This window comes from Podospora pseudopauciseta, chromosome 4, assembly GCF_035222475.1.
Source record: "Podospora pseudopauciseta strain CBS 411.78 chromosome 4, whole genome shotgun sequence".
Lineage (NCBI taxonomy): Eukaryota > Fungi > Ascomycota > Sordariomycetes > Sordariales > Podosporaceae > Podospora > Podospora pseudopauciseta.
Window position 1 is genome coordinate 3,814,237 of NC_085894.1, and position 26,962 is coordinate 3,841,198.

At 53.9% G+C, this 26,962-nt stretch overlaps 11 protein-coding genes across 11 annotated transcripts; 6 read left to right on the plus strand and 5 right to left on the minus strand.

Moving 5' to 3' along the window:
- Positions 1 to 11: 11 nt before the first annotated feature.
- Positions 12 to 1,393, minus strand: QC763_404875 (uncharacterized protein; the record flags this gene model as incomplete). The annotated part of the gene is made up of 4 exons (XM_062912130.1): positions 12 to 491; positions 551 to 901; positions 964 to 1,278; positions 1,345 to 1,393. 4 exons carry the CDS (start codon positions 1,391 to 1,393, stop codon positions 55 to 57), a joined length of 1,152 nt encoding a protein of 383 aa, XP_062766293.1. The 3' UTR covers positions 12 to 54.
- Positions 1,394 to 2,213: 820 nt separating this feature from the next.
- QC763_404870 (uncharacterized protein) lies at positions 2,214 to 3,255 on the plus strand (the record flags this gene model as incomplete). Its single annotated transcript, XM_062912129.1, has 3 exons — positions 2,214 to 2,846; positions 2,910 to 3,089; positions 3,169 to 3,255. Exons 1-3 carry the CDS (start codon positions 2,613 to 2,615, stop codon positions 3,253 to 3,255), a joined length of 501 nt encoding a protein of 166 aa, XP_062766294.1. The 5' UTR covers positions 2,214 to 2,612.
- Positions 3,256 to 3,760: 505 nt separating this feature from the next.
- QC763_404860 (uncharacterized protein) lies at positions 3,761 to 4,825 on the plus strand (the record flags this gene model as incomplete). Its single annotated transcript, XM_062912128.1, has 2 exons — positions 3,761 to 4,101; positions 4,160 to 4,825. The coding sequence occupies 2 exons, from the start codon at positions 3,761 to 3,763 to the stop codon at positions 4,728 to 4,730; spliced, it is 912 nt and encodes a 303-aa protein (XP_062766295.1). The 3' UTR covers positions 4,731 to 4,825.
- A 77-nt stretch (positions 4,826 to 4,902) lies between these two features.
- Positions 4,903 to 7,188, minus strand: QC763_404850 (uncharacterized protein). Its single transcript, XM_062912127.1, has 3 exons — positions 6,400 to 7,188; positions 5,581 to 6,340; positions 4,903 to 5,520 (listed from the first exon to the last, which is right to left on the minus strand). The coding sequence occupies exons 1-3, from the start codon at positions 6,691 to 6,693 to the stop codon at positions 5,111 to 5,113; spliced, it is 1,464 nt and encodes a 487-aa protein (XP_062766296.1). The 5' UTR covers positions 6,694 to 7,188; the 3' UTR covers positions 4,903 to 5,110.
- Positions 7,181 to 9,004, plus strand: QC763_404840 (uncharacterized protein). The gene is made up of 2 exons (XM_062912126.1): positions 7,181 to 7,996; positions 8,056 to 9,004. The coding sequence occupies exons 1-2, from the start codon at positions 7,219 to 7,221 to the stop codon at positions 8,709 to 8,711; spliced, it is 1,434 nt and encodes a 477-aa protein (XP_062766297.1). The 5' UTR covers positions 7,181 to 7,218; the 3' UTR covers positions 8,712 to 9,004.
- A 192-nt stretch (positions 9,005 to 9,196) lies between these two features.
- Positions 9,197 to 11,950, minus strand: QC763_404830 (uncharacterized protein; the record flags this gene model as incomplete). The annotated part of the gene is made up of 1 exon (XM_062912125.1): positions 9,197 to 11,950. One exon carries the CDS (start codon positions 11,948 to 11,950, stop codon positions 9,197 to 9,199), a length of 2,754 nt encoding a protein of 917 aa, XP_062766298.1.
- Positions 11,951 to 13,041: 1,091 nt separating this feature from the next.
- On the plus strand, positions 13,042 to 17,334 carry QC763_404820 (uncharacterized protein). The gene is made up of 3 exons (XM_062912124.1): positions 13,042 to 15,936; positions 16,008 to 16,852; positions 16,919 to 17,334. The coding sequence occupies exons 1-3, from the start codon at positions 15,258 to 15,260 to the stop codon at positions 17,252 to 17,254; spliced, it is 1,860 nt and encodes a 619-aa protein (XP_062766299.1). The 5' UTR covers positions 13,042 to 15,257; the 3' UTR covers positions 17,255 to 17,334.
- Positions 16,972 to 18,840, minus strand: QC763_404815 (uncharacterized protein). The gene is made up of 2 exons (XM_062912123.1): positions 17,868 to 18,840; positions 16,972 to 17,798 (listed from the first exon to the last, which is right to left on the minus strand). Exons 1-2 carry the CDS (start codon positions 18,331 to 18,333, stop codon positions 17,341 to 17,343), a joined length of 924 nt encoding a protein of 307 aa, XP_062766300.1. The 5' UTR covers positions 18,334 to 18,840; the 3' UTR covers positions 16,972 to 17,340.
- Positions 18,841 to 18,988: 148 nt separating this feature from the next.
- Positions 18,989 to 20,653, plus strand: QC763_404810 (uncharacterized protein). The gene is made up of 3 exons (XM_062912122.1): positions 18,989 to 19,380; positions 19,537 to 20,040; positions 20,107 to 20,653. The coding sequence occupies exons 1-3, from the start codon at positions 19,335 to 19,337 to the stop codon at positions 20,613 to 20,615; spliced, it is 1,059 nt and encodes a 352-aa protein (XP_062766301.1). The 5' UTR covers positions 18,989 to 19,334; the 3' UTR covers positions 20,616 to 20,653.
- Positions 20,610 to 21,609, minus strand: QC763_0071820 (uncharacterized protein). Its single transcript, XM_062905991.1, has 4 exons — positions 21,326 to 21,609; positions 21,173 to 21,241; positions 20,940 to 21,114; positions 20,610 to 20,870 (listed from the first exon to the last, which is right to left on the minus strand). Exons 2-4 carry the CDS (start codon positions 21,228 to 21,230, stop codon positions 20,774 to 20,776), a joined length of 330 nt encoding a protein of 109 aa, XP_062766302.1. The 5' UTR covers positions 21,231 to 21,241; positions 21,326 to 21,609; the 3' UTR covers positions 20,610 to 20,773.
- Positions 21,610 to 25,264: 3,655 nt separating this feature from the next.
- Positions 25,265 to 26,796, plus strand: QC763_404790 (uncharacterized protein; the record flags this gene model as incomplete). The annotated part of the gene is given in 2 exon segments (XM_062912121.1): positions 25,265 to 25,686; positions 25,692 to 26,796. Coding segments are annotated over 2 exon segments (1,527 nt in total).
- Positions 26,797 to 26,962: the final 166 nt, after the last annotated feature.

Here is a 26,962-nt window from a genome sequence, read left to right on the forward strand (position 1 = left end):
CAGCTGATATGGTCTCCTTTACACAATACATCATACAACGTAGCCCTTTCCCCCTCAACTCTCTCCCGTAGAACTGCTCTCATTCCGCTTACTCACATTCATTGAATCCTTCAGCCCGCCCAAAATGACGCGGTGTATTGCTTGAGTCCTAGTGTTGAGGTCCTGCTGCATTTCCTGCAGATGTTCATAGGCCTCGATCAGCTTTTCAGGCGTCGTGTTGCGGTACCTGTTCTCCCACAGCTGAACCAGGTTTGTCGTGATCGCCACCGAAGTAGCGAGTGAGGACAGAGCAGGCGATAATGCCGGTGGTTGGCCTTGTGACGGCGGTGCTTGCGTGGTGGGGTTGTTCCTTTCTAGAATAGTCGCGAAGCAAGGGTGAAGAACAGGTGTTTCGGTGCCCTGCACGGCAGCGGCAAAGCTGGGGTGAAGCGGTGGGTTTGCTGCTGTGGCTGTCGATGCTAGAGGTGGTGGTGATGTTAGATGCGCACTGCCTGCTATCCCTGTTAAAAAGCCAACGTTCGAGATTGTGGGTCACAAACGGATAACATACTGTTAGTAACTCCGGTACGTAGCGTGCACGATGACCCAAGCTTCCCATACCAACAATTGGCACAAGACCCGCCAGTGTATTCCCCGAACTCGGCATCGTTGATGACGACACATTCGTTGTAGGGCCCCTTCATCTCGGCGCACCGCTCGCAGGCCTGCTTGCGAGGCAAGACATCGCCACAAGCCTGCATCATGAAAGAGGGCATGTTTTGGGTTTTTTTGTTGTTCCAACGCAAGCTTACAGCCGGGATTCTTTTCACGGGTTGTCGGCATAGCCAGCGGAAGAACGGAAATGTTCTCATCTGTATGGGTCTGTGCTGGGGAAATCTCTTTTCTAACAGGTCGAAGCATGCTGGCAGGTGTTAGCAACAGTACTGGACCCAGTAGTCATGGCGGGAGATACAATTTACTCACGGAACTGTGTGGGTTGTTCGATGAAAGGTGCCGCAAAGCTTTGGCGCGCATGCATGGAGCCATTGGTGTAGGCGCCAGGGGTTGAGGAAGACGAGACATTGTGAGCCGAAGTTAAAAGCCTCTTGGATCTTGATGGGAAGTCTCCATCCTGATCATATTCGGCTTTTCGTTTGGCGTTGTCAGGGAGCCTGCCCAGCACATGTGAGATGGTGCCGTTGGCTGAATCTGACAAGTCTTCGATTTTGAGAAGGTCATTGTCACTGTTATCATCGGAGGATTTGGACTTGGAGTCAGAAACACCGTCTGATTCTGATTCTGATTCTGATTCTGATTCTGATTCTGATTCTGATTCTGATTCTGATTCTGATTCTGATTCTGTTTCTGATTCTGATTCTGATTCTGGATAAGACGGTGCTACTGGTGGAGGCATTTCTTCTGATCGATGGTTGGGTGTGATGTCCAAAGTGGCACGGCGCTTGAGGTCAACTGGGATTCTGAGAAGAGCGTGATGGAATTTCGGTTCAACAGCCACGCGCGCCGCGTCTGAAGAAGTACAAGCACCTGGGAGTAAAGTATTGGATCGACTGGTATTCATAAGATAGCTACCATGAAGCGATGCAGCGTTACACCTTGTGGTTCCTGCGTCAAAAGAATCGCCTGGAATCTGGATGTTCATTTCATGAGAATGAGTTGGCAGCGACCACGATCACCCACACACGTGATAGACCAATGGCAGACCTTCAGGGTTAGGGCTATGTAGGTAGTCAGCCACGAGACAGGGCAGCTCAGGATTCCAAGGCATGTTGGTATCCACCTGTTTCTTGTATCGCTGGTTCCTGCTAGTTGTTGTTGGAATGTTTGTTATGATGTTCGACCGTTCTGGTTGGCCAAGATCAATACGTGTTTTACCCCTGAGAAGCCCATGAACAGCTCCACTCCACTTAACCACCATCAACAACCTGCCTGTTACTGAAGGAGGTTGATTGACAGCAGAAAAGAGGTCTTGTGAGTATTAGAATAAGAGGTTGAAGAGTCCAAGAAGATCAATGCCTCCTTCCTTGCTAATCTCTTCGTGAATCACCGCACGAAAAGTACTCGACCAGGAAATTTACCTCAAGGTAGCTGCTTGCCCCTGCCTCTACTTCTTTTCAAAGTGTAATACAGCTTAGGGTAGCCTTGTACAATGTTCCAAGACCCCGGCATTTGGGTCCCGCGTAATCCATTCGTGCGGCTCACCGGACATAGTCCCTCCAAGGGGTCCTGTCTAGATTTAATCCGGCCATATGCTCGGATGGCGTTTCTCTCAGAGATCAGCCCTGCCATTTCACCCCTCGTTTGACGATCAACCGACGAGCAGTCACCGGAATAGAGTGGGGCAGATTGCAGGTAGATTAAAATACAAGGTCTTTGCGGTCTTGGTAATCTCCATTTACCCGCACAGAGCAAACAGCAGCATCCGGCATTTCATCGAAGCAATAATAAGCTTTATATATGCCCGTGCCACAGCGGTCTTGCAGTGCTTGCCTGGATCGAGGCCGTCACTATCATCTGCATGACTACCTTAGGTATATAGACACTCGGTCTTCCGCCCTTTGAATCTTGCCCCAGGGTTTGTCCCTTCACCGTCAACCAAACACAACATATTCAAGATGCGGTTCTCACTCGTCCTTCTCGCCCCGATCCTCGGCGCCGTCGCTGCCCCCACCACCGACCTCGACAAGCGAGAGAACCTCTGCCACTTGCGCACCCCTCCCCAGCTTTGCACCCCTAACCCAAACACCACCGTCGAAGAGACCGCCATCCGGGCCTACAAGTTCTACCGTGCCTTTGTCACTGACGGAGACCCAAGGACCATGTTTTCACTGATCGACAACGTGTACAAGGTAACTTATGTCTTTCCCGCCATTTAGCGAGAACGTGCACTGATGGCTTGCCGCGAACTTCAGCAAAACACCCCTGGATATCAGTCTGGACCCAACGTGATCTGGCCCCTGTTCTGCAGCGGCCGTCGTATTGGCACTGAGCAGGCCACGGCCTGGTGTTTCGATGCCAGCACCAACATGAGTTACGCGAGATACAGCGTTACGGACCGGTGGAGGTGGGTTGATGGGTGTGTGCATGAGCATGTGAGTTTGGCCCTTTCTTGACATGTATCCCACTCCAAACATTAAAATATACCGGTGTTCTAACAACTTGGGAAAACAGTGGGACCAAGGTGAGCGTATCCCGGCGCAGGAGAAATGCTACCAGCTTCCAGCGGGCATTGTTGGCAAGCCGTTGGCGGAAATTTGAGGCGGTGGTTTGACAGCAAGACTATGCACTCACCTGGTTACATGTGGATAGAATCGGGTACATAGGTATGAATTGTGATGAATATTCCGTGAAAGAAAGAAGCTGGAATACACAGCCAGAGATAATTCCGCTTCTGTTCTCGCCCGAGTCAGGGTACGAAGCTGTGACTCGAAAGCAGACTGGGCGAGTGTCCGAGTCCCAGTGGTCATGATTTGATGTTTTGTCGCGCTACTTGCCTGACGTCTGTCAAGTAGTGGATCACGACGAAAAAGGCAAATAAAACCCGAAAAATCCATGACGGTATGGTTGCATGCGAACTGTATGCCGATGTTGGCGAATCGTTCAGCTCGGCGATCATCGGATCCCGAGGCTGTGGAGAACATCACCACCCTGGGCATGCTTACATATCAAGCGCTATCGGGCACCTTTTTGACTTCAACATTCTACAAGGTAGGTACGGTGCCCTGTCTCTTTTCAACCACCACAAGACGACAAACTCTTCAAAATGGCCACCTACACTCGCGACCAAATCTCTCACTATCTCCAGCACATTGGGTACACGCAAGATGTGAATCAACATTTTGCCGAGGACCCCCTGGGCTTACTCACCAGAATCCAAATTCTACATATGGCCCGCGTTCCATTTGAAAGCCTCTCGTTGCACTACTCAAAATATCGAACTCTTTCATTGAATCCAGAGGATTTATTCGTCAAGATTGTGAACCGGGGACGGGGTGGCTACTGTATGGAAGTCAACGCTTTCTTCGCCGCCGTCCTGCGAAGTCTGGGATTCACGCTTTTCAGCACTGGTGGAAGGGTTAGAGGAGATGCAGGATATAAAGGATGGTAAGGGAGCTTGTTAGGACTAGTAGTTTCACTTTGAGCTAACCCGAATTCTATCTAGGGATCACATGGTCAACATCGTCACGATTGACAACCACCGATATCTTGTCGATGTTGGCTTTGGCACAAACGGCGCTACACGACCAGTTCCTCTTCAACATGAACACCGATTTTTGACTGTTTTCCCAACGGAAGGAATGCTCGAGTATCGTGGCATCGATGCCAACACAGATCCAAACCAGAAAGTCTGGGTGTACTCTGTCCGGCAAAAAGAAGACGACCCGTGGGGCGAGATGTACTGCTTCGGCGAACTCGAGTTTATTCCAGGCGACTTTGAGGTCATGAATATGCGTACATCTTCAGCTCCGCAAAGCTTCTTTGTGCAGAGTGTCATGTGCATGAAAACCCGTTTGGACGAGGGGAAACAAGACCCCGTTGGCAAAGTGATTCTGCACAGAGATTACATCAAGCAGCAGAATGGGAATGAGGCCCCAACTACGACAAGATTGCTGAGCGAGGCGGACAGAGTTGAGGCGTTGAAGAGATACTTTGACATTTCTCTCACTTTAGAGGAGCAGCAAGGCATTAAGGGGCTGGCGAGTGAGCTCAAAGACAGGTCCAAGCATGCATGATAGAAATGCAGAGAGATACCGGAGAAAGCAAAAGCTCGAGATGACGTTGAAACGAGTAGTCGGAGATTCAATTGATACCGGAAGATGAGCCCCCACAGCCTGCACCACAAGCTGCAGTCCCCCCTCCCCCCCACCCCCCTCAACACCACGCTATTGATTCACATAGTGTCTGGGCTCGTTCAACTCCGGGTCAATGCTACCCCGAGCCGTCCAGCCGATGATTTTTTGTTACAATGGTTGCCAGTTTTCCCTCATGAACTGTATAGCTTTCTCTTCCTTGACTGGAGGCATGTCACAGGATTGATAGGCTTGGATGTACAATGCTACGATTTCTTCATGGCATCAATTCGATGAAGACAGGCACCCCTTCTTTTCCCCATTTACACAGCCATCAACCACGCCCCCAGCCCAACCAGCGCGGTCCAACCCAGCACCCTTGTCTCCCACCCAAACACCGTGGACGCAGCTGAGTCTCCATTACCATTATTGTTGCCGCTCCCATCCCCGTTTTGTCCGCCTTCTGGCAAGACAAACTTTCCTTCTGAGTTTTCGCCTGTCCTCTGCAGAACGTAAATCTCGCCCGTAGAGTCGCTCGAAAACCAAATTCTCCCCTTGGAGTCAATGGCCAGCCCCACCGGCCTGAAGCACTTGTCTGGGCATTGCGTGTTGTCCACATTCGTGATGATATCCCTCAGGGCCCCCCTGCTATCAGCCGATGCCGCTGGTTCTCCTGTCGCGGCATTGAAGGCGATGCTTGCCACCTTGTACCCCACGGGCGAGGACCGGTCAACTGTTATTTGTTACGGTCAGCATACAGGCACAAGGAGGATATTATGAAGGAAAGACCTACAGCTCCCCCTAAACGTGATATACCCCGTCTCGCCCCCAGTAGAGAACTTGAGATCAATCGGCGCATAATGCGCCGGAAACGTCAACCTCGGCGCGACATAATCACTCTCGCACGTCTCATCCGTCAACGAGCTGTTCTCCTCCACGGCAAACTGCTTCCCCACCCCCAGCCCATCCCCATCCGGGATCTCACTCGGGTCCCAAACCGCGAAGCAGTGAGGGTAGCCGTAGTTGTTGTTGGCAGAAGCATTAGCCTTGACAGTTTCATCAAGATAACCAAAAAAGTTGAGCTCCTCTCCGGGGTTGTTCTCCCTGATGTCCTGCCCGTTTCTCGTCACCCCGTCCACGCTATTTTCCACGGCGTATATCCCGCCCGTCCGGGGGTGTTCTGCTACGCCAACGCTATTCCTCAACCCCCAGCCGAGAACGTCACCGTCGGTGTTGAAGTTGTAAGGGCTTTCCGAGTCAGAGCGGTTGGTGATGTCAAAGACTCTAATCTGGGAGAGGCCGGACGAGAGGACGGCAGCGCGGTCGCGGTTGGCTTCTGCGCTGCCGCGGGAGACGATGAGTTTGCCTTGGACTTTTTCCGAGATGAGGAGGGTGCGGGTGACGAGGTCGTTGTTGCTCATGTTGGCGACGAGGGTACGAGGCTGTGAGGTGACGACACCGCCGTGGGCGTTGTAGGACCAGGCAAGTACGGATTCGGCGGTGGAGGCGTAGAGGATGTCCCCTTCGTTGGACAAGGCGAGGCCATGGTTGAGCTGTTCGAAGCGTCAGAAGTCTGGTTTTGCAAAGAGGAGATGTGGGATTCAAAACATACACCCTGGAGCTCAACCAACATGTGGGAGTGGTTGGCGTGGAGGCATGTTCCGCCGTTGTCTGTGAATCTGTGACGACTGATTCCCTTGCCGCTCTCCACAACAAGCAGAGCACCGGCTTCATCAAACTGGATACTTCGTGGCTTGGTCAACCCGCCGGCGACAAGTTGTGCTTGCCAGCCATTGGCAACAACCGGAGCAGGGTTGCGGGGAACGAGAATGTCGCCGCAGGTCCCTTGTGCCAGAGCACCCGCAGTGTAGAGACACGCTCCGGTCAAGACGGCTTTCTTCACCATGTCGTCTTCTGTATAGCCTCACCTGATGCTGGCCCAAGAACCAAGATGAAGGAGACAAAAGGCGGGCCCAGATGTTGTTAATATCTACGCAGAATCCAAGAACCAGGAGCGCGGTAGCGAGAGGAGAGCGGAGCGTGGAAGGGAAATCAATGATGCTCTCCTCAGCCTATCCCCAATATGTGACCTGCGGGGAGCAACGCAACGCTTCCAGCCCAAAAGCAAGGCTAGTGCTCATCTTGCCTCTACTTCTCAACCCCTCCAAGCATTTGCTTCACAAATAGAAACCAGAAGTGGATGATGCGATATGGGGTGGCACGGGAGACATGTGTGTGCCATGCAAATTCCCCGCATAAACCGCTCACAACTTGCCTGATCAGCCAATCAACCTACACCATGATGGTGGGATTGGGTGGAGGGGCAGGACAGAAGCAGAGGATTGCGGGGGAAACTGGACGGACGGCTACGTCCCCCTCAACCACACGCACTCGAGACATCCCACCTGGGCCAGTCAAACTTGACTGGCCCATGGATGCAGTGCAGAGAGCCAGAAAGAAACGGCAAGTAAGCAGCATCATGCAGGTTGGCTGCGAGGAGGGGCGGCTGGGATGTTGGAGAGGGGAAGCTACCTTGTCTTGGCTACCTGCTTCGACAGTATGGAGGGTGGTGTGCGTCTCGCCTCGATCAAGTCGTGGGCTCTCGCGGTTTTCTGTGTCAAATAGACCCGTAGACCCAGAGGTGCGTGCATTTGGCATTTTGCGCATTCACCCGGCGATAACGGACCAGGTTGTCCTCCAACATCTCAAGCTGAGGTCTATCTTGATACCACAGACTGCCCGGCAGTTCAAGATGAGATACCTGCCCAAAGTCGCGCTTGCGACAATAGTCTCCTCCCTATTCCTGCCACCAGCTTTCTCCCTCCCACAAGCTGGATCAGTCCCCGACGCCGCCCCTCTCCCCTGGGTGACCATCAACCCCCAAGGCGACGCCGAAACCATCATCCCCAAAGTCATCACCACCGATGGCCACCGCGCCACCCTCTCCAACCCGCCCGCCCACCTCATCTCCACCGCAACCTACACCCTATCCCCCGACGGCCGTCTCTCAACCTACACCGGCCTCGCCCCAGTAGCAACCGCCACAACCAACCCCGACAACAACAACAACAACAGCAACAGCAACAATGACGACGACGACGACGACGAATCTGCCGCCTTCCTCGCCTGCCAATCCGACAAAGGCCACGACGAGCCCTTCTGCCTCCCCCGCCGCGGCTCCTCTCTCATCGCCGGGCGCACATATTACAGTCTGTTCTCTCCTCTCCCCCCACCTCAGTTGGATACCCAAACCCCTAACTCACCACAGTAACCTGGTCCCCCTCCTACTTCTCCCCCCAATCAACCCCCCTCACCCTCCACGTCTTCTTTTCCTCCTCTTCTTTGTCTCAACAAACAGGCATCAACCTCACCCCCATCCCCATCCCCGCCTCGGTCGGCTTCTACGCCTGGACCATCCCCCCCAATTTCCCCACCACCTCCCCCATCTCCTTCGCCCTCCAGCACAACGACACCACCACTGAGGAAGCAAACGACATCGTCACCGTTTCCGGCCCGACAGTCAACGTCTTTTCCTCCGATCCCAACCCTGAACCATCAGCCTCGGGGGATGGCAACGGGACCAACCACCTGGCTATTGTCCTCCCTATTGTCATCATTGCCATCTTGATCGGGCTGGCAGGGTTTTGCTTCTTGTTCCGTCGTCGAAAGGGGAGGTGGCCTGTGATTGGCGAGAGGGCGAGGTCATCAGGGAGTGGGTATACCGGACAGGGAGGGAGGAGGGTGCAAGAGGACCAGGTTGGAGGGGGAGTGGTGACGGGGGATAACAAATCCGAGACCAACATTGGGGTGGAGCTCACCGATCGGGACAGCTGGTCGCCTACCTCGCCCAACTCGCCGAGCAGGGGGAGGAATGTGTTTAGGGAGGAGGTGGAGAGGCAGGAGAGGTTGGGTAGGGGGGGTTGAGGTGGGTGAACACAAACACTGCACAAAAAGCCCAGAAGCAGTAAAGTAGGTCGAGATGTGATTAGTTTTAGTTACATAACAGCTCTGTAGAGCATAGGTATTTTGTTCATCGTGGTGGGATCAGCAATTACAAAGATGCTAAGGTATGTCCAGGTGGCCGACCAGTCCGCTTTGACGGTTGGACCAAATATATGTGGCGTGTAAAAAGCGGCCAGAGATGGGGGGACCTGCCTCCTCCTCCAATGCCAAATGGTCTAGAATGCAGAAAGCTGAAGAACCCATTCCATCCGTCCGTCCGGTCATGCAAAATCGATGGATATGATGCTCCTTGTGCAGTATAATCCCCCTCCCCGCCCAAAAAAACACCCTGCCCCCTTTGCCCCATGTTAGCAGACCGTGACCTCCATCCATTACATCCAGCCTCGTAGGTATTCAAGAAAATGCGTGTTGTGGTGCGCCGCAAGGACGGACATGCCCAGACCAGCTCAGCCAGAATCGTCCCACCAGCCGGCCTCTATATTCGGCTTGTAGGTGCCAAACGCACTGAGCCTCAGGTGCTTCTTGTTGGCAATCTTGGTCGACGGATTTGTGGCCGACAGGGGAACGGGGAAATCCGAGGGCGAGATGGGCGAGTCTGGGCGCGGAATGCCTTCATCTTCTTCGTCCTCAGCCGGATCCTCCAGGATCTGATTTGGGATCGAGTTGTTGGCCGGGTGGGTGGGTTGAACGCTGGTTTGATCGGATGATCCTTTGCGTGGAAGACTGCCGCTCCGAGGTGGCCTCCGCGCGCCGGTAGTGGGCATGGACATTGCCGACAAGGATGCACGCTGCTTGTGAGGTTGTCCCGATCTGGAGCTGGACTTGCTTCCCCGGCGGTCAGACTCGGCCGGCGCGGGAAAGTCGTCCAGCTGCACCATTGGGCCAACATCCGAGCTGGACTCGTCCATCATGACGAGGATGTGACCGTGCTTTCCGCTTTGCTCAACCGCTGAGCTGCTCGCCCGTGACCGAACAGAGTCCTGGTGACGGGGTCGTGCCGACAGCGGGTTTGCCTCGGCGCGGACGGTGCTCATGCTGAAAGACGACTGCCTTGACATCATGCTCATGCCGCTGCTGTCGTTGGTCACCTCCCGCTTCAGGCCCGGGTGTTCCTCCTGGTCCGTGTTATCCTCATATTCGGCAAGAATATCCTCACGCATCCGGGCGCGCTTCTGACGCAAGGCAGCCAGCAGCATCTCTTCCTGTCGCGTCACTGCCATGAAGCGCCCGCTCTGGTTGTCCTGAATGCTGCTGGCGGCACTGCCACGGCGTCCGCTGCGGTTGCCACTGCCCTGGCTGCCTCTGCTAGCTATGGAACCATCGTCCTGCGTGGAAGACGACCGTTGACTCTGCAGATAAAAGTCCACGCTAGTGGGCGACAGTGGCGGTGTCTGCTCGGGGCGTGAAGCCTGCGGTGGTCGCTGTGTGGGATGGATGGGGGGCGCTGGAAAGTCCTCAAACTGGGTCTCCTCGGGCACAGTCCACACTGGCTGGTCCTGGGACTTGCTCTTGGGCACCATGCTGATCACCTTGGCTTCGTACGTCGTTGGGGTTTGAAGCGCCGAATACCCATGCGTTCGGGCCGTACCCGTCGTGCCACTGGAGGAACGGTTTTGTGGGGGGTAGATCTGCAGTGAGTTGTTCATGCTGGAGCTGGGGGCCAATGAGCTGGACCTTGGGTTAGTTTTTGGCGCTTTGGAAGCCGCAGCCTGTTGCTCCCGGGTCGGGAAGTACTGCGGACTTTCGGCAAAGGTGGTCTGCTTGGGCGCCTTGCTTCGGCTCGAGTCTTCGGATCTGGTGAAAGATGGTTGAGACATGGCCGATCGTGGGCTGACGGGACTGGCGGGGCCATCACTGGGGGGCGGGGGGACGGCAAGCTGATCGCTACAGGCATCGTAGTCGTCTTCTGAATCGGACGAGAGGGCCAAGACGCTGTTCTGAAGCAGGTCAATCTCCGTTAGGCTGCGGTCTGTGCGTTTTGACGCTTTGGACGTTCGCGTGTGCCGACTGGAAATGCTGGCACAGTCGGCCATGGGCGATACAAGACTGGGCGCGCTTGGGGGCCTGACCAGATGGACATCTGGAACCTTGACAGTCAGAGGTGGCGGATCTTGCCTCTGGCCTGTCCGCGATGCGCTGCGCGGAAAAGGTGAGAGGGAGGGTTTTCCCGTGTTGCTGGTGGGTGGTGTTGGATATGCTGGGAGCGCGCGGTCTGGCGGTGGCCCCCGACGCTCTGGAACTTGCTGGTAGTTATTCTCCAGCGCCTCGTCAAACGTTTTTTGCTCATAATGGTCATAAAGGTTGTGCAGTTCGGCGTTGGGCTTGATGGGGATTTGTTTTGGGCTATCCGAGCGCCCGGCCGAGCTGATGGGTGACGGCCGTGGATCGGGAGTGGCTGTTTGTTCTCGTAATGACTCCTTGGTCATCTTGTTCCGAAGTCTCCGGTCAATTCGCTGTGAAATCGGCGGGGGCGTTGATGCAGAGGAGCTGGACATGACGGACGGTGATGTGGTAAGCACATCAGAGCCCAGGACGTGGCCGCTGGTGGGTTCCGGTCTGAGATGTTTGTGACTCCTCTTGGACAGGAGCGAGGAGAGATCGAGCCTGGAGGGCTTCTTCTTCTTCAGCCCTTTCGGCTCGGTGTTGAAGTTGCCGTCAAAGTCGAGAACGGCATGCGCCTTGGATGGCAGTCCCTTGGCCATGGCCGAGTTTGCGGTCTGCTGGGAGATGGCCAATGGCACTTTCGCCTTGTCGTAGTAGGATCGGATGGTGGAGCTGGACTGCTGGCGACGCAGGCTGGAGGCATCAGTGGTGTCGTCGTGGCGTCCTGATGGCGCCATATTGTCCTTGGGCAACACAGCCGACTCTTCCTCCCAGCGCCTGTCTCGGTTCCCCGAAGATCCATGGTGTGCATCATCACGACGCGCAGATCCCAATCGAGAGCCCGCATTGTCCCGCCCGGCCGGTGTTTCCGTGACATTGATGCTGATCCCCGCGTTCGATTGGCCGTCCCACGGCCCCCATTTTGTGGTGTCTGATGTTGCGCCTGCGAGATCGAGGCTGATGGCGGTGGTGCCGAGGATCCTCTGGGCTTTTGTGAGTGGCTCTGAGATGGACAGCGGCGCGGCAGAGGCGGCGGGTTGCGACTGTTTGTGTTTTCGGCCCGGGAGCGAGAAGGGAAATTTGGACGAGTGGCCCATTGCACACTGGGCTCGGCTCGGGGCCGATGCCGAACCTGACCGGGTCGGATCTCGAGCAGCACAGGGCAGTCTCGTCTCTGGTGTGTGTCTTCTCTCCGGGTCACCTGGGGCAGCTCATGACAGTCGTGGCAGGAGGGAAGAGCGAGAATAATATTGAGCTGGAAACAAGAACAAGAGCAGAAAAGAAGCGGTGGGGACAGGATCGGTTGGTCGGTGGTCGGCCGTGGTCGGTGTTCGCATCCAGCCAGGTGCAAATTTCGGGAGCCGGCAGCAGCACGTCAGTGGTTCCAGGGGGTTGCTGGCTTCGATGTTAGAGACGGGTGTCGGTGTCGAGCGTCGATGACGGATGAAGTCGATGGAAGTCAAGGGCGCGCAACCCACACGAACGACGACGGGCTGTCGCGTTCTCATATGGCTCCCGGCAGACGGATCCTTTCTGGCACACGGCCCTCAGCGCAGCAGTCGTCGGAGGCTCGTTGTTTCTTGGCCCACCCCTTGCTATCGGCAATCAGCGGAATCCCTGGTGTTTTGGACGGCCCCACCCACCTAATGCTGCTCACAGCGGCGCAATTTTGGAGGTGAGGTGGTGATAACGACGGCGATAAGGATGTTATAAGTCTACACTGGAGGTAAATACTGCGTAGATACTGTGTCTTGAAGAGGCACATGAGGACGGGAGGAGGAGAGAAGAAGAAGAAGAAGAAGAAGAAGAAGAAGAAGAAGAAGATGAAGAAGCAGAAGCAGAACCAGAGGAACCTAAGAGAAGGAGAAGCGATGGGCGCGCGCATCGGACCAAGAATGGGAGGCCCGTGAGAGAATACAACCCTTTCCTTTCCCCATTCTGCTTGGCCATCTCTGATAATATTTCCCGGTCGCGGTCACGGGTCCGGGGGGTCGTGTTTGTTCAGGTTCATGTCGATGTCGTTCCCCTGTGGATTTGCTGCATGGATGCTGAGATCCCTGCTGTGGCCCTGCTCCTCCCCTGCTGCAAGCCACTGTGGCCGTGGCGCAAAATTTGCAAAAAAGCAAGGGAACGGGAACCGTGGACCGACAGCACTGCAGATGCCATCATTTCCATCTTTTGTTCTTTACTCGGATGAACTGAGGAAGCCTCACCCTCTGTCTCTTGCATTTCAATCGGCGTCACCTCTGCATATCCAATATTATGGAGCAGTACCGGTGTCTCTTGTCCAAGGTCTGGCTGAGGTGAGAATGGCGACACAAAGACAAAACAGAGGCAGCGATACCCTGGTCTGGGTCCCCTGGGGGCCGCCAAGTGGTCGCATTCTGTGGAGAGGACGACAGGTACTGAAGACTTGCGCGATCGTCAGCAATCTCAGGCCAGGTCAGCGCCCCAGCTGAAAGAAGGCTTGGAAATCGTCAATCGCCAGCGATCATCCAGTGTAAAAAAAGAAACACGATGAATTAGACCCCGGAATTCCCATGGCCTGTCATTTCCAGCTCCTGTTCTTCTTCTGGTTCTGCCCGAGTCAGCGCTCCAGGGCTCCGGTCCTGAAAGCGACACTCACTCGGTACCAGCATCTCCAGAGAGTGAGCCTGAGGTGTGAGAGAGGGGAGAGAGGAGAGACTGCAACGGTTACACACGCTAGGTGAAACTCACAACATCCCCTTCCACCTGTTTCACTCACTGTATGTAGCTCCAGCAGACGACCGTAAGAAGACCAGGCTTGCGAGGTGCTGCCACAACCAAGAAATTACCGACTGATCTGCGACCCCCATCGCCCGTCGATGCTCTGTCATTCTTCAAATCTGAGATGGTTGATCATGGTCACCGGCGACGACAGCGATATTAAAGGTAGCGAATGCAACCCCACGCACACAGACCGCGTTTATGATCCCTTCCACAATGCTCTCTCTCTCTCTTTTGGGCGACGGAACCTGCCCAAGAACCATCAGCACATCCCCCCGCTTTCCTGCCGATCTCTTGGATGGTCCCAACTTTCGTAGAAATTGGCTGAGAGGACGTGGCCGAGAAACTTCAAGCTTCACAGATCAGAGCTTGGCATCTCATAGAGTCTCCTCCAACCTGTAGCCGGATCGATCCATCACACACACACACAGCAGCCTACCATGGCACCTGCAGCATATGCAATGCCGTGCCGGTGCCGTGAGATGCACAGAGTCTCTCTCTGTCCCGGCGTCTTGGTGGTGAGGGGGATTGGGGCCCAAGCACTGTCATGAAAATGCGGGGGATGCGGGGCTTTCATCTGTTTTCCTCATTTTTTTCTTCTTTCTTTTCGGTGTTTGCTGAAGCATGTCTCAATCGCTGTTCCAACACTGCCGGGTTGTCTCGAGATGATCGAGATCTGCTCACCGTCAATCTTCGGGAATTTCATCGACTTACCTTTTTGTCGATGCCGGGCTCAGACCTCTCGGCCGGTGCAGATGTCATCGTGATAGCTCCAATGCGCACGGCTTCGGTTTGTGCATTAGCCCTTCCGTCTCGCTCCAGTCACCTCTTGGTTCGAGTCTGATCATTTGCCAACCTGGAAGTACCATTTGATCATTGTCCCTTTTGAGTGGCTATTGGCCTGTGCTTGCCTCCTGGATGTGCCACGGAACCAATGACAAGGCTGACTACAGATATCTCGAGATACAGCACCACGATGGTGCTTTTGGCCTCAAGTCTGCACCCAAATCTCTTGCTCAGAAAGACCACCGATATCGTTCCTTTGGCTACCTACTAGTACCCCAGATCGCAAGGGAGCCGATATCTTCCACGTCAGCCGAGGCCACCATCGGGATCAGTACCATTGTCACTCTTGACCATCACTGGTCAAAGATGCTTAAATTGTTCCCAGGCAGTCTACCAGTATTCTAGACGTATCACCACGATGGGTCCCTCGGCCCTTTCCGACGACGATTGGTGATAACCAATCCCCAGAGATCCGCCACGTGAAGTCACGGTAGGATGGAAAAGGCAGGCGGCCACTCAGCTGGGTTAGAAGCTGGAGGCATGCCTTGGCACCGTTAACCACCTGTCCATTCAGGCAGGTCGCCCGCCCAACGTGCTAGTACCCCCAGCCAATCAACACGCACAGCACCCCTGAATAGCCCCTGAATTGGGCTACGATAACATAACTGGTGTAACGGCGGCCAGGTCCGCCTTATGTCGTACTTGCCATGCCTATCAAATCAACAAACTCCATATCCCACGTGTAATACAGGAGGAACATGCAGCATATAACTACGAGATGATCGCCTGCAACGGCTTGTCCTGTTTTCAACAGCTTGGACTCGCACAGGCCCGAGCCCGTTCCCGACGACAGCCACGACGACGACGATCATGAAGGCCTCACCGACTGCTCTCGGCATCTTTGCCATCACGAGCCTTCAGTCTCTGGCGTCCGCCCTGACAATCGCCGAGATCAATGGCAACAAGTACATCTCGCCATACTCAGGGCAGACCGTGACCAACGTCACCGGTCTCCTGATCGCCAAAGGTCCCAACGGAGTATTCATTCGGTCGACAACCCCGGACAAGGACATTGCCACTTCTGAGGCCATCTATGTCTTTGACCGCAATGTGGGTGCCAACCTGACCGTGGGCGACATCATCTCTTTGGATGCCAAGGTGCTCGAGTATCGGTCAAGCAACGCCTACCTCTATCTGACCGAGTTGTCCACTCCCAAGAATGTCCAGGTGCTCTCCAGCGGGAACAAGGTGAAGGCCTTGGTGATTGGGAAGGACACAATCGACCCCCCCAACACTCAATTCAGCTCGCTGGATGGCGGTGACATCTACAATGTGCCCAACGGAGTGGCCAACATCTCCGAAGTGAACCCTGTGCTGGAGCCCAAGAAGTTTGGATTGGATTTCTGGGAGAGCTTGAGCGGTGAACTGGTCACCGTCCGAAAGCCGAGTGTGATCAAGCAACCCAACAACTATGGTGATACCTGGGTCGTCGGTGACTGGAAGGTCACGGGGAAGAACAAGCAGGGAGGCATCACCATGACCGACAAAGGTGAGCAAACTTGCCAATTTGGTCTTGGGCTCTTGGTTTTTTTTTTTTTTTTTTAACATGTCAAACCATAGATTCCAACCCAGAGGCTATCGTCATTGGCTCCCCTCTTGATGGCACCAAGAACCCCAACACCAGCAAGATGGGCGATGAACTCGAGGAAATCACCGGTGTCGTGCAACATGCCTTTGGTTTCTACTCGATCCTCCCCCTCACCGCCGTCAAGGTGAGCAAGCCCGCCAAGGGTGTTGCTGCTCAGAAGCCCACCAGCCTCAAGAGCAAGGGCCAGTGCAAGGCCATCACTGTCGGCAGCTACAACGTCGAAAATCTGTCTCCTTCGTCTGAACACCTGCCCCTGATTGCCAGCCACATCGTCACCTACCTCAAGTCCCCTGATTTCCTCTTCCTCCAGGAAGTCCAGGACAACTCGGGCCCCACCAACAACGACGGCATCACCTCTGCCAACCTGACCCTTTCCGCTCTCGCTGCCAGCATCAAGGCCGCTGGTGGTCCGACCTACGAGTTCGCCGAGGTTGCACCCGCCACCCCTAACCTTGACGGTGGCCAGCCAGGCGGCAACATCCGTCCCGCCTATCTCTACAACCCAGCCATCATCTCCCTCTACAAACCCAACCAGGGCCAAGGGGACGATGCCACCTCCGTTGTGAAGGGCTCGGGCAAGAACTCTCCTCCCTCCCTGACCTTCAACCCGGGCCGCATTGAGCCTGCCAACCCAGCCTGGACCGCCTCTCGCAAGCCCGTTGTCGGTGCCTGGGTCGCCAAGGGTGCCACCAAGCCTTTCTTCACCGTCAACGTCCACTTCGGCAGCAAGGGCGGCGGTTCCAGCCTCCACGGCGACCGTCGTCCTCCCATCAATGGTGGTGTGGCTGACAGACTTGCTCAGGCTAACGTCACTGCTGTAAGTCTTCAAGTGTTTCCTTCCACTGTTCTCATCAAGATCCCGAGTCACTGACCCACCCGCAAGACCTTCATCTCCCAGATCCTCAACGCCGACCCCAAAGCTGCCGTCATCTCCGCCGGTGACTTTAACGAGTTCTCCTTTGTCCGGCCCATGAAGACTTTTGCCGAGATCAGCAAGATGAAGGACCTGGACGAGGTGGCCGGCATCAAGCCCACCGAGCGGTACACCTACGCCTTTGACATGAACGCCCAGGCGCTCGACCACATGTACGTCAGCCCTTCGCTTGCGGCCAGCAGCAAGAGCGACTTTGAGCACATTCACGTCAACACTTGGGGGTCGTACGCCGAGATGGTGTCGGACCATGATCCCAGCGTGGCTCTGTTTGATTTGTGCGGGTGAGATGGTGTTGTGGGGAAAGGTGTACGAGTATTGCCTTGTCAGAGGCTTGTAATATCAATTGAAGTTCAGTAACATGTGAAAAATGATCAGCTCAAGACGGACCAAGTCGGTGTCGAGGTGCCAGCAGAGCTCCCTGATATCGAATTCGAACTCACATCGTCCTGACTCGACCTAGCCGTGACTGTTGCAGTTCCGACCCTGAATTCCTCTCTCGCAAAAGCTCGTGCAAAGACTGGGGGGTTGGGTGATGGGACTGGCACCGGCCTCATCTCCCCATCTGTGACCACCTGCCTGACGAGCGTCCCGTTGCTGTGGTGGACTAGTGTGACAGAGTCCGTCTCGAGGGAGGCAAAATCCACATAGCAGGAGGACATGCTGTCCTTGAGCCTCATGTCGGCGAGGTCGTAGGGGTTGAAATTCCCCACGACCACGTAAAAGCCCTTGGATGGCGCGATCTGATACTCCTCGCTGGGCTGCGGGACGAAGGTGGCATAAGGGCCGATGCTCTGGCGTGTGGACGAGCAGAAGCCAACAACGAATTGGTCTGGGGTTCGGCGTTTAGCAGGATGTACGGGGGTGAAAATAGACTGTTATCAGTAGAAGGAACACCTACTCAGCTTCGCCTCCTTGACCGAAAAGTCGTCTCGGGTCTGAATGCAGAAGCACCCAACAGCACCGGACGGCGCGGGGTTGTTCTCGGTAAACGCCGGCGTGCCGCTTGAGCTGTCTATCATGAGCGTGGTCCCGGGTACGATATTGCCATGTTTGTCTGTCGACCCGAGTGTGACAAGTCGCTGGTCGATGACCTCAACGCCGCTCCCGACGCGTTTTCGGTTCTGGTCGTCAGGTGACGGGTCGACTTCGACATCGTAGACCCCGCATCTTGCGTACAACTTTTTGGAGAACGTGAAGTTGGCCTGGCCATGCGGGGATGCCACCCCCCGGGCGCTGCTGATGATGCGAGTGACCACTTTGATGGCCGAGCCGCCGTTGTGCTTGATGGTTGGCGGTTCAGCGAATAGGGCGTAAGACCGCTTGATGTCGGAGCGGTTGTCGATTGAGATTGCGTATGGAGCCATGGCGGTATGTGATGATGCAGTCCTTGGGACAGAGTTATATGGCTTTGAGAACGTTATCTACGTCAGTTCGTTGGCGGGACTGATGGAGCGCAGTTTGATGAAGCAAGGAACAGAGACCGTGTCGAAAGTCTAGAACCGAATGACAGCTACAAAGTTTGTAACCTGTATGCAGGGGAGGTTCAGCTGGCCCTAATAATCGTGGCTTTTCATTATTGATATGCGTGATGGCCAAACGGGTATAGCTTGTGGCGTATTCCAGGATCACAAATCGCCTGAAGTGAAACTCTGGCTCTATCGATATATCGTAGAGCCGAAAATTGATGTTTTCGGAAACACTGTCCGCTCCATTCATCATCAGCACCCGTAAGATCCAACCTACCAACATTCCTATTATAACACCCTGCTTGGCTGGCACTGCTGAATTGACACCTACCGATTGAATGAATGACATGGTGAGTGGTTCGAATTTGTATGGGATAGTCTACTTAGTGGCTGAAGATATTCCATACTTTCATCGATGTTATCTTATGTTCATAGTTGCAATCCAGGGGCTCCCCTTGATCATCATCTTCCACGTGATACACACGTGACATATACCCCTCATTCCAATCTTCCCTTCGTAAATGCATGGCAGATTCCATTCTGTCGTCTTGGTTTCTTTCCGTCTCCCGTCAGGCATGAATCAACACATTCCAACCGGCGCGCATGGCATCTCCCTCCCGCCGCGTGACACCCGACAGCGCGGCAGCTGGAACTCGCCAAGGAAAAAGCCTTTCCCCGTTCTATCTCGGCCGGCCCGATTCCCGACAGCTGCAGCATCTCCCGTTCTCCACTCTGGACACATCGTCATCCACTCAGTGCTGGTCGGAGGCTCTATTCCTCAAAGTTCCTTCGTATCAGGATTGATGAGTAATTGAATTCCAGAATAAAATAACCCCCCTCATTTGTCTTCCATTCCCATCACCAGAATTCTCTACAACTCGACAAAAACATCAGGAAAAATGGCAGGAATCGCTCTCCTTGGTGCCGGCATCTTTGCCCGTCATGGTATGTTTTGGTCCTTTCCCATCAACAACTGCCCCACAAAAAATGAAAACAGCCCCTTTCACACCCCTTACGTCATTGCCTCCATTCCCACCACCATTCACCATCACCAGAACCATCACCACCACCAGTACGCAGCAAGGCTAACACGAAATGCAGAACACCTCCCCGCCATCCTCGCCTCCCCAAACTTGCTCTCCCTCAAAGCAGTCTACTCCCGTTCTCAGACCTCCTCCGTCGCCCTAGCCGACGCCCTCCCCGCCGACGGCCCCAAGCCAGACATCTACTATGACTCCCCCTCCGAGCCCGGCCGCGGCCTGGCTGACCTCCTCAAGAGAGACGACATCGTCGCCGTGGACGTTGCGTTGCCTATTCTGGCCCAGCCCGAGGTGATCAAAGCTGCTCTCAAGGCCGGAAAGCACGTCCTTTCCGAGAAGCCCGTCGCGGCCGATGTCAAGGGGGCAAGGGAGTTGATCAAGTGGTACGAGACTGAATTGCCAGCCGAGAAGAAGCCGCTGTGGGGTGTGGCGGAGAACTTTCGGTTCATGAAGAGTTTGGTGTTTGCTGGGGAGGAGGTCAAGAGGATTGGAGGCCGGGTGGTGAGCTTCAAGCTGGAGAAGTTTGGGTGGGTGGCGGAGGATAACAAGTATTTCAACACTCAGTGTGAGTTTGTTCTGGCTACCTACCTATGGGAAGGGAAAGTAAGATGCTAACATGGACATGGAATAGGGCGCAAGGTTCCTGACTACCAGGGTGGATTCTTGCTGGACGGTGGAGTGCATTTTGTGGCTGCGCTGCGATACTTGCTTGGGGCTTCTGGACAGGAGTTGAGCAAGGTGGCTGCGTATACCGCTCTTTTGGAAGAGAGATTACAGCCTTTGGATACCATCCACGGTGTTGCTTCGACCAAGCAGGGCGTGAATGGCTCGATTGTGCTTTCTTTTGGGACAGAGTTCAAGAACGGGACGGATTTGGAGATCATCACAACCAATGGAACTGTCAGCTGGAGCCCAACCGAGGTCAAGACTGTGACCAAGGAGGGGGAGAGCAAGAAAGAGTTTGAGTACAGCTCTGGTGTTGGCGAGGAGGTGGCTGTGTTTGCACGGGCTATCAAGGCCGGCACTGGAAAGGTCGACGGTCTGCAGACTCCCGAGGAAGCGTTCAAGGACTTGGAGGTTTTGGAAGGATTGCTAGAGTCTGGATCTGGGGGCGCCAAGGTGAAGGAGATTTCGGTTTAAATACTGATTTCCATTTTTGAAAATTACCCTACTTACCTACCTACCTACCATGCGCCATCCCTAGCCTCTGCCGTGACGCAATGCCTTCCCTTCCTTCCTAGATACTTTTCACTTCCCTGACACTTTATCGCCCAGCAAGATAGCACGTACAGGCGCTGCTAATCCTTGACGCGTTGTTCGTACACGCTGATGCGATGGCTGATGATACCGAGGCCGGCAGAATCTGGCGTCTCACGATGGTAGTGACGCCGGTTGCTCTGTGGGAACGGAGGTTAGCTAGCTGGTGGCATTGGTTGAACCTTGAAACCAAGAGATAAAACCTACGTAGCTGTGACGGTGCGCGTGCTCGGAATAGACGTGCTGACTCGTGTAGCAACTGCAGTAACCCTCAGCGTTTGGGTAGCAACGACGACAGGCGTGAGGTAGGTGAAGCAGAATGCTCGGCCGGTCTGTGTGGCGTATTGGTTGATGCGGCTGCGACAGATGTCGGCTGAACAAGCTGTTTGGTGTTAGAGTCATATCATATCAGGTGTCATACAACGTGGGGATGTATGTACTTTGAGCTGCCGCGAAGGCAAGGAGCAAGGAGCAGATCAGGAACGAAAAGAGCTTCATTGTGGGCCAGACTCTTTGTTTGGATGTGGTCACGGAGGGTTTACTATTCAGCGCTTGTGGGAAACTCCACTCTAGATTCAGCGCATCAGGACAACTTGTGTCTATTTATCCTCCATCGCAACGAAAAGATAATATTTTGGGCGGATAAGCAGTGATGCTCACTCGGCCGAGTACATTCCAAAGAAAATTGCATAACCGAAACACGTCGCTACGATGCCGCGGAAATTTTGACGATGAACGTTGGTCAGAGTGACACAGTTTGACGTAATTTTAGGAATCGATCGCCGTCTTGTAGACGCAGTGCCGAGGAGTGGCGTACCCAGAATTCCAACGGGTGGGCAACTTGGTATACCGTCACTCTAAATATGAGGTAGATACATCAACCACCTCATATTCATGTAAGCTGTGGCATCAATGTCTCGCAGCTCCAGAAACGCCGCGAGGATTAAGTACATCTTAGCGATCCCCTACAGCAAAGCAACAAGCCCAATCGTCCAGAACCCCCATGCAAGTGGTAGAGTGGTAGGTTCACGTGCCGCTTTGGCCCTCAGTTTTTCTATCCTTGCTTGCTCAGAATCGGGAATAGCGGCCTTTGTTTGCTATCCAGAGATAGATCCACTTCCATCTCCCAAGGCGTATCCAAGACGCTGTTCTTTCGAGAACCCAAAATGCTGCCGTGACACCAAACGGTATCGAGCTGGATACTCTCCACAACACCTTTTCCGTTGTAGTTGGAAAGGAAAAGTTCCATCCAGCCACATGAACAGCAGTAAACAAAAGTTTCGCAAAACACAAGAAATATTCTTGCGCACCGTATGGGTTCATCGGAAACCGGTCGTTGGGGATACGCTGAATCGGCTGGTCGGGCGGGATCACTGGCATTTTCATGAACGGTTGGACATTGAGTGTCCGGCCCGGACCGTTCTCATCGATGAAATCTAATGGTGTGGTTCTCCATGGCCGATCGCCCATAATATCGCCGATCGCTGTTCTTGTCGCAAGCCTTATCAGTGTCCTGACATCGGCCCGCTTGTGAAGCCAAGCGTAAGCAGTCATTAGAGAGCATACCACGATGTCCACAGTGTTCAACTCGAGCGTCGTGATAGCCAGTCGCTGTCCGGCCCGACCAATCGCGTGTATGATTGTGTAGCCAACCTGAAAGGATGTGATGAGGCGTGCAAACCGGTCCTGTTTTGACTTGTACCCGATCTCGCCGACATCGGTTTCGGGATCTTCGATATGATTGTTAACAAACTAACCAGTGAAGTTGCTTGGCGTTCAGGGGAAAGGGGCCACTGGCTGCCGCTTCGAACACGAAGCCTCCCACATCGGCAAAGAAGGCCATTCTCATGGTCCATTCCACTGGGTGTGGCCGGAGCTGTGGAAGTCGTGAACAGAGTGACGAGCTCTGCTCCGCCGCCCCGCGGCATAGGTGAGAACAATTTCTGGCGCTAGAATAGCCAAGAGCATCCATAGGACCCGACGGCGGAAGAGGATGTAAAACGCGTCTGACTTCTGTGGGACATTCAAGCAGAGAAGAGTGAAAGTGCAGATAAATATAGTAACAAGTGACGTCCAAAGGATCCCCCAAGTTCCGCGGAAATCCGGCTCACCAACCCACCCTTTAACGCGGCCGTTATAAGCTTCCAAAGAGGCAGATGCTATCACTTCCGGCTCGAGGGCTTTGGTATCCGCTTTGCTGCTCATTCTACCTCCTGTCTCGCGACCCGGTCACCTGTCTCTTGCTGCTCAAAACGGAAATCGAGTCACACGCCTCCGGGATGAAAGAAAGCAGACAACCGCGATAGATTGAATCGTAAGGTGAGATATCGTAAAGTGGGTAAACTTTCTGGTGTGGAACTCGAGTTCAACTTTGCTCAAGAATACCTATCGGTTATAGAGCAGTTACTGAGCTGGACCTCGCTTTACATACCTTTCCAACCTGGGGAACCAAAAGTGGCACCAGCTGGTTTCAGGACCAAGCCCAAGTACTTCGTGCAGCTGAATGCACATCGACAATAACAACAACGATTACTATTGGCCAACATATAGCTGCTGTTGGAGTTTAGGTACCAGGTAGTTGGCCAGAACCAGAAGCCCCTTGCCAGGTGGCCCGTATAGTGATATGTGCCTTACACAGAGCAGTCTGCATATTTAATCATGGGCCTGGAGTTGAATTATCTCGCACCGCGGAAAGTCTCAGGTTGTTCTAGACTTCCGGGTGCTGCAACCAAACATTCATATTCATATTCCTTGCTATTTTATTCCTACACTTCGACTGCTCGTCGAGCTTTGTCGACGAAATAAGGTACCGACTATAGCTTGCAGATGCAGCATGCCACCTCCCATGTCCCTCAATTCAGTCCTATACTCGGCGGTTTACATTTTTGGTGTTTTTGTTGTTGGATGCTTTATTTTCCTCACTATCCTCGCTATCCCATTTTTTCAAAATCAAGTCTTTTACTTGCACAGGGCGACTCTTTCCCGGTTTCAAGACATCACTGTGCCTGAGCAATGGGGCTTCTTGCGCAACGAAGTATCCCCATTCACTCTCCAGGCCCCGGACAGAGTCACGCTGCAGGCCTGGCATATGCTCCCGCTTTAACTCTATCGCCAGCATGGAGAGGAGCTCATCAAAGAACCAACGGCCAATTCCCAAGACATTACCAAGCGTCGTGGTTTCCAGCTGCTTCAGGATGATCCCGAGGCCCTCCTGATCCTTTACCTCCACGGGGCCGCAGGCACACTGGGTTCCGGTTGGCGACCACCAAGCTACCGGGCCATGTCAGCGGGTGCCCCAGGCCGGATACATACCGTTGCGTTTGATTATCGTGGTTTGGAATCAGCGGGGGCTCACCATCCGAAGAAGGTCTTCTCATTGACGCTCTCACTTTGGTTGACTGGGCCATCAAGGAAGCCAGTATCCCCCCTTCACGAATCGTCGTTTTTGGGCAGTCGATAGGGGCTGGCATCACTTGTGCGCCATCTAGCTGTGCAGCCAGACCCAAATCTCTTTGCGGGCATCGTCTTTGTTGCACCTTTTGCGGATGTGGAGTGACTGACAACAACCTACCGCGTGGCTGGTACTATTCCACTCCTGGGTCCTTTGGCTCCCTTCCCTCGACTTCCTGCGTTCTTCAACAAGTTCATTGTCAGCAAATGGCCCAGCAAAGACAAACATTCCGGCCTTTGTTCGCCATTGTGAGGAGATGTCGGGCGAAGATCAAAAGTATCACATCACCATTATTCATGCTCAAGATGATTACGACATCCCTTGGTCTCATAGCGACCAGATGTGTTGGCATGCAGTCAGTGCCACAAGGGTTGGAGGCATCACGTTCGAGGAACTCGAGGAAGAAAAGGAGCAAACCAAAAAAATTATTTGGCCCAGCAGGCTGGGTCGTCGAACACCAAACAGCGAAGGGCTTGATTCGAGAGGAGATTGCCAAGTGGGGGCTTCATGACCGTATCATGTCGTATCCGATTGTGAGCTTGGCTATACTGAGGGCATTTGAAAGTAAAGGCAGTCTTAGGCCGGAACTTACTGCCAGTCGGTGAACCTGCGCAAGAGAAGCCGCTGTAACGTCTTGTGATGGTTCGGAGTAAGCAAACCACCGGTATCTTGGACATGAGATAAGGGAGAGGTTCCTGATATTGCCAGAAACTACCAGGACAGTGGCATGAAACATTCAGTAGCTGCCCGCCGAGTGCCTTGATAATACCATCGTCGATGGTTCTTTGCTTAAATTGTCCTGTTTCAAGAACAATCCTCTTTGTCACCACGTAGTGGATCTTGGCAGCATTGTCCCTAAACTATCTTCTCTTTATTTGTATGCTATTTCTGACTACGGTTGTGGTCACCTTTGGTGTGGCTATTGCCTTCTAGACAAAGTCTAGACCTGATTCATTGTCTTGGCACTATCCCTTGATACATATAAGACCAGAAGGCCGGGCATCATATAAGCAGGCAAGATTTGGGGTTTATAGAAAATTTTCACCATCATCTCTTACCTTACCTTATACGAATCATCATCATGCATACTGCGTCTTTCCTAGCTACAGCCCTGGCTGCTCAAGCGGCCAGAGCCCATCTCATTATGAACACTCCCATCCCTTACAACTACCACGGGACCAGCTCCCTCGTTCAAGTCGATCCTCTTGGGGCGCTTCCCTTCCCATGCCAGGGCAACACCGATGTTGTCGAGGTGACATCCATGCAGGCCGGTACCGAGCAGCTCGTTAAGTTCACCGGCGGTGCCCAGCATGGTGGCGGTTCTTGCCAGTTCAGTGTCACCTATGACTTCCCGCCCCCGGCTGACAAGTCAAAGTGGAAGACAATCTACACTTTGATTGGAGGGTGTCCTGTCTCTGCAGCTGGCAACTTGCCCGCCGCCCAACCTGATCAAGACGGCCGTGCTGACTCTCCCAGTGCGACAATGATTCTGGAGTCGAGTGCGTTAGACAGTTCAACGTTCCTATCCCGAAGGATATGCCAAACGGGAACGCTACCTTCGCCTGGACTTGGTACAACAAGATCGGCAATCGTGAGGTCTACATGAACTGCGCCCCTGTCAAGATCAGCGGTGGCTCCGACGATACGACCTTTTTCAACTCGCTTCCTCAGATGTTCGTGGCCAACATTCGCGGTGAGTGTACCACCAACAATGGTGTTCTCAACATTCCCAATCCTGATAAGTTCGGAAAGGTTCTTGAGCAACCTGCTCCCGGCAGCGAGGGGACTTGCGAGAAGGCTGCTGGCGTTCCTACTTTCGACGGAGACTCTGGGGCTGCTCGTGCTCCTGCTCCCACTCAAGGTAAGTCGTCTACTTTGATCACCTCTACTAGCTCTGCCACCGTCCCTCCCACTGCTACCTCTCCAGAGGAGGATATTACAACAATCACACCTACTTCTTTGGAGACCTCAGTTGTGGTTATTCTCACTACAACCCCTGCCGTCGTCATTCCGGAGTTGGTCGGCGTTCCTTGCTCCCCAGAGGGTAGGCTCTTGTGCTTCTCGCCATCCGAGTTTGGAATCTGCAACGGAGGTATTGCTACATCTCAGGCAGTGGCTCCTGATACGACTTGTTCATTTGGGACCCCTTTGAGCAAGAAGAGCGTCAAGTATGTCTCCAAAGTTGTAGTCGTGGGACCTAGGCAAATCACTGCCATCACTCCTATCGAAGACAAGCCCACCAAGATTAGTGCTATCACTCCCATCGATGATTCCACCAAGATCAGCGCCATCACCCCTATTGACGAGCCTACCAAGATCAGTGCCATCACTCCTATTGAGGACCCCACCAAGCTCACCACCATCATCCCAATTGAGCCTACTAGCAGACTCACTACAATTATTCCCATTGACCCCACAACTGAGTTTCCTTCCAGTGGTGGTGCTCTGCCCACTCCTGCCCCGGCTCCTGTCCCGGCTCCAGCTCCTGTCCCAGCTCCCGCCCCTCCTCCTCTCAGGGGAACTCCCTGCAACAAGGTTGGCGGCTTCTGCTTCTGTAAGGTGGCAGGCAAGGTATTTCCTCAGCTTGTCCCTATGGGAGCTATCTGCACCTAACCGGTAAGCGCCTGGATCGTAGTCACCTACCTATTTTCTTTTCTTTTCTTGTACAAATTTGGATACCCGTAGATTGATAAATTGAAAGAAAAAAGTTCAATATTACCGAGATGTCTCATAGTATAGGCCAATTCCATGTAACTTGCTGTTCAACTCTGACAACACT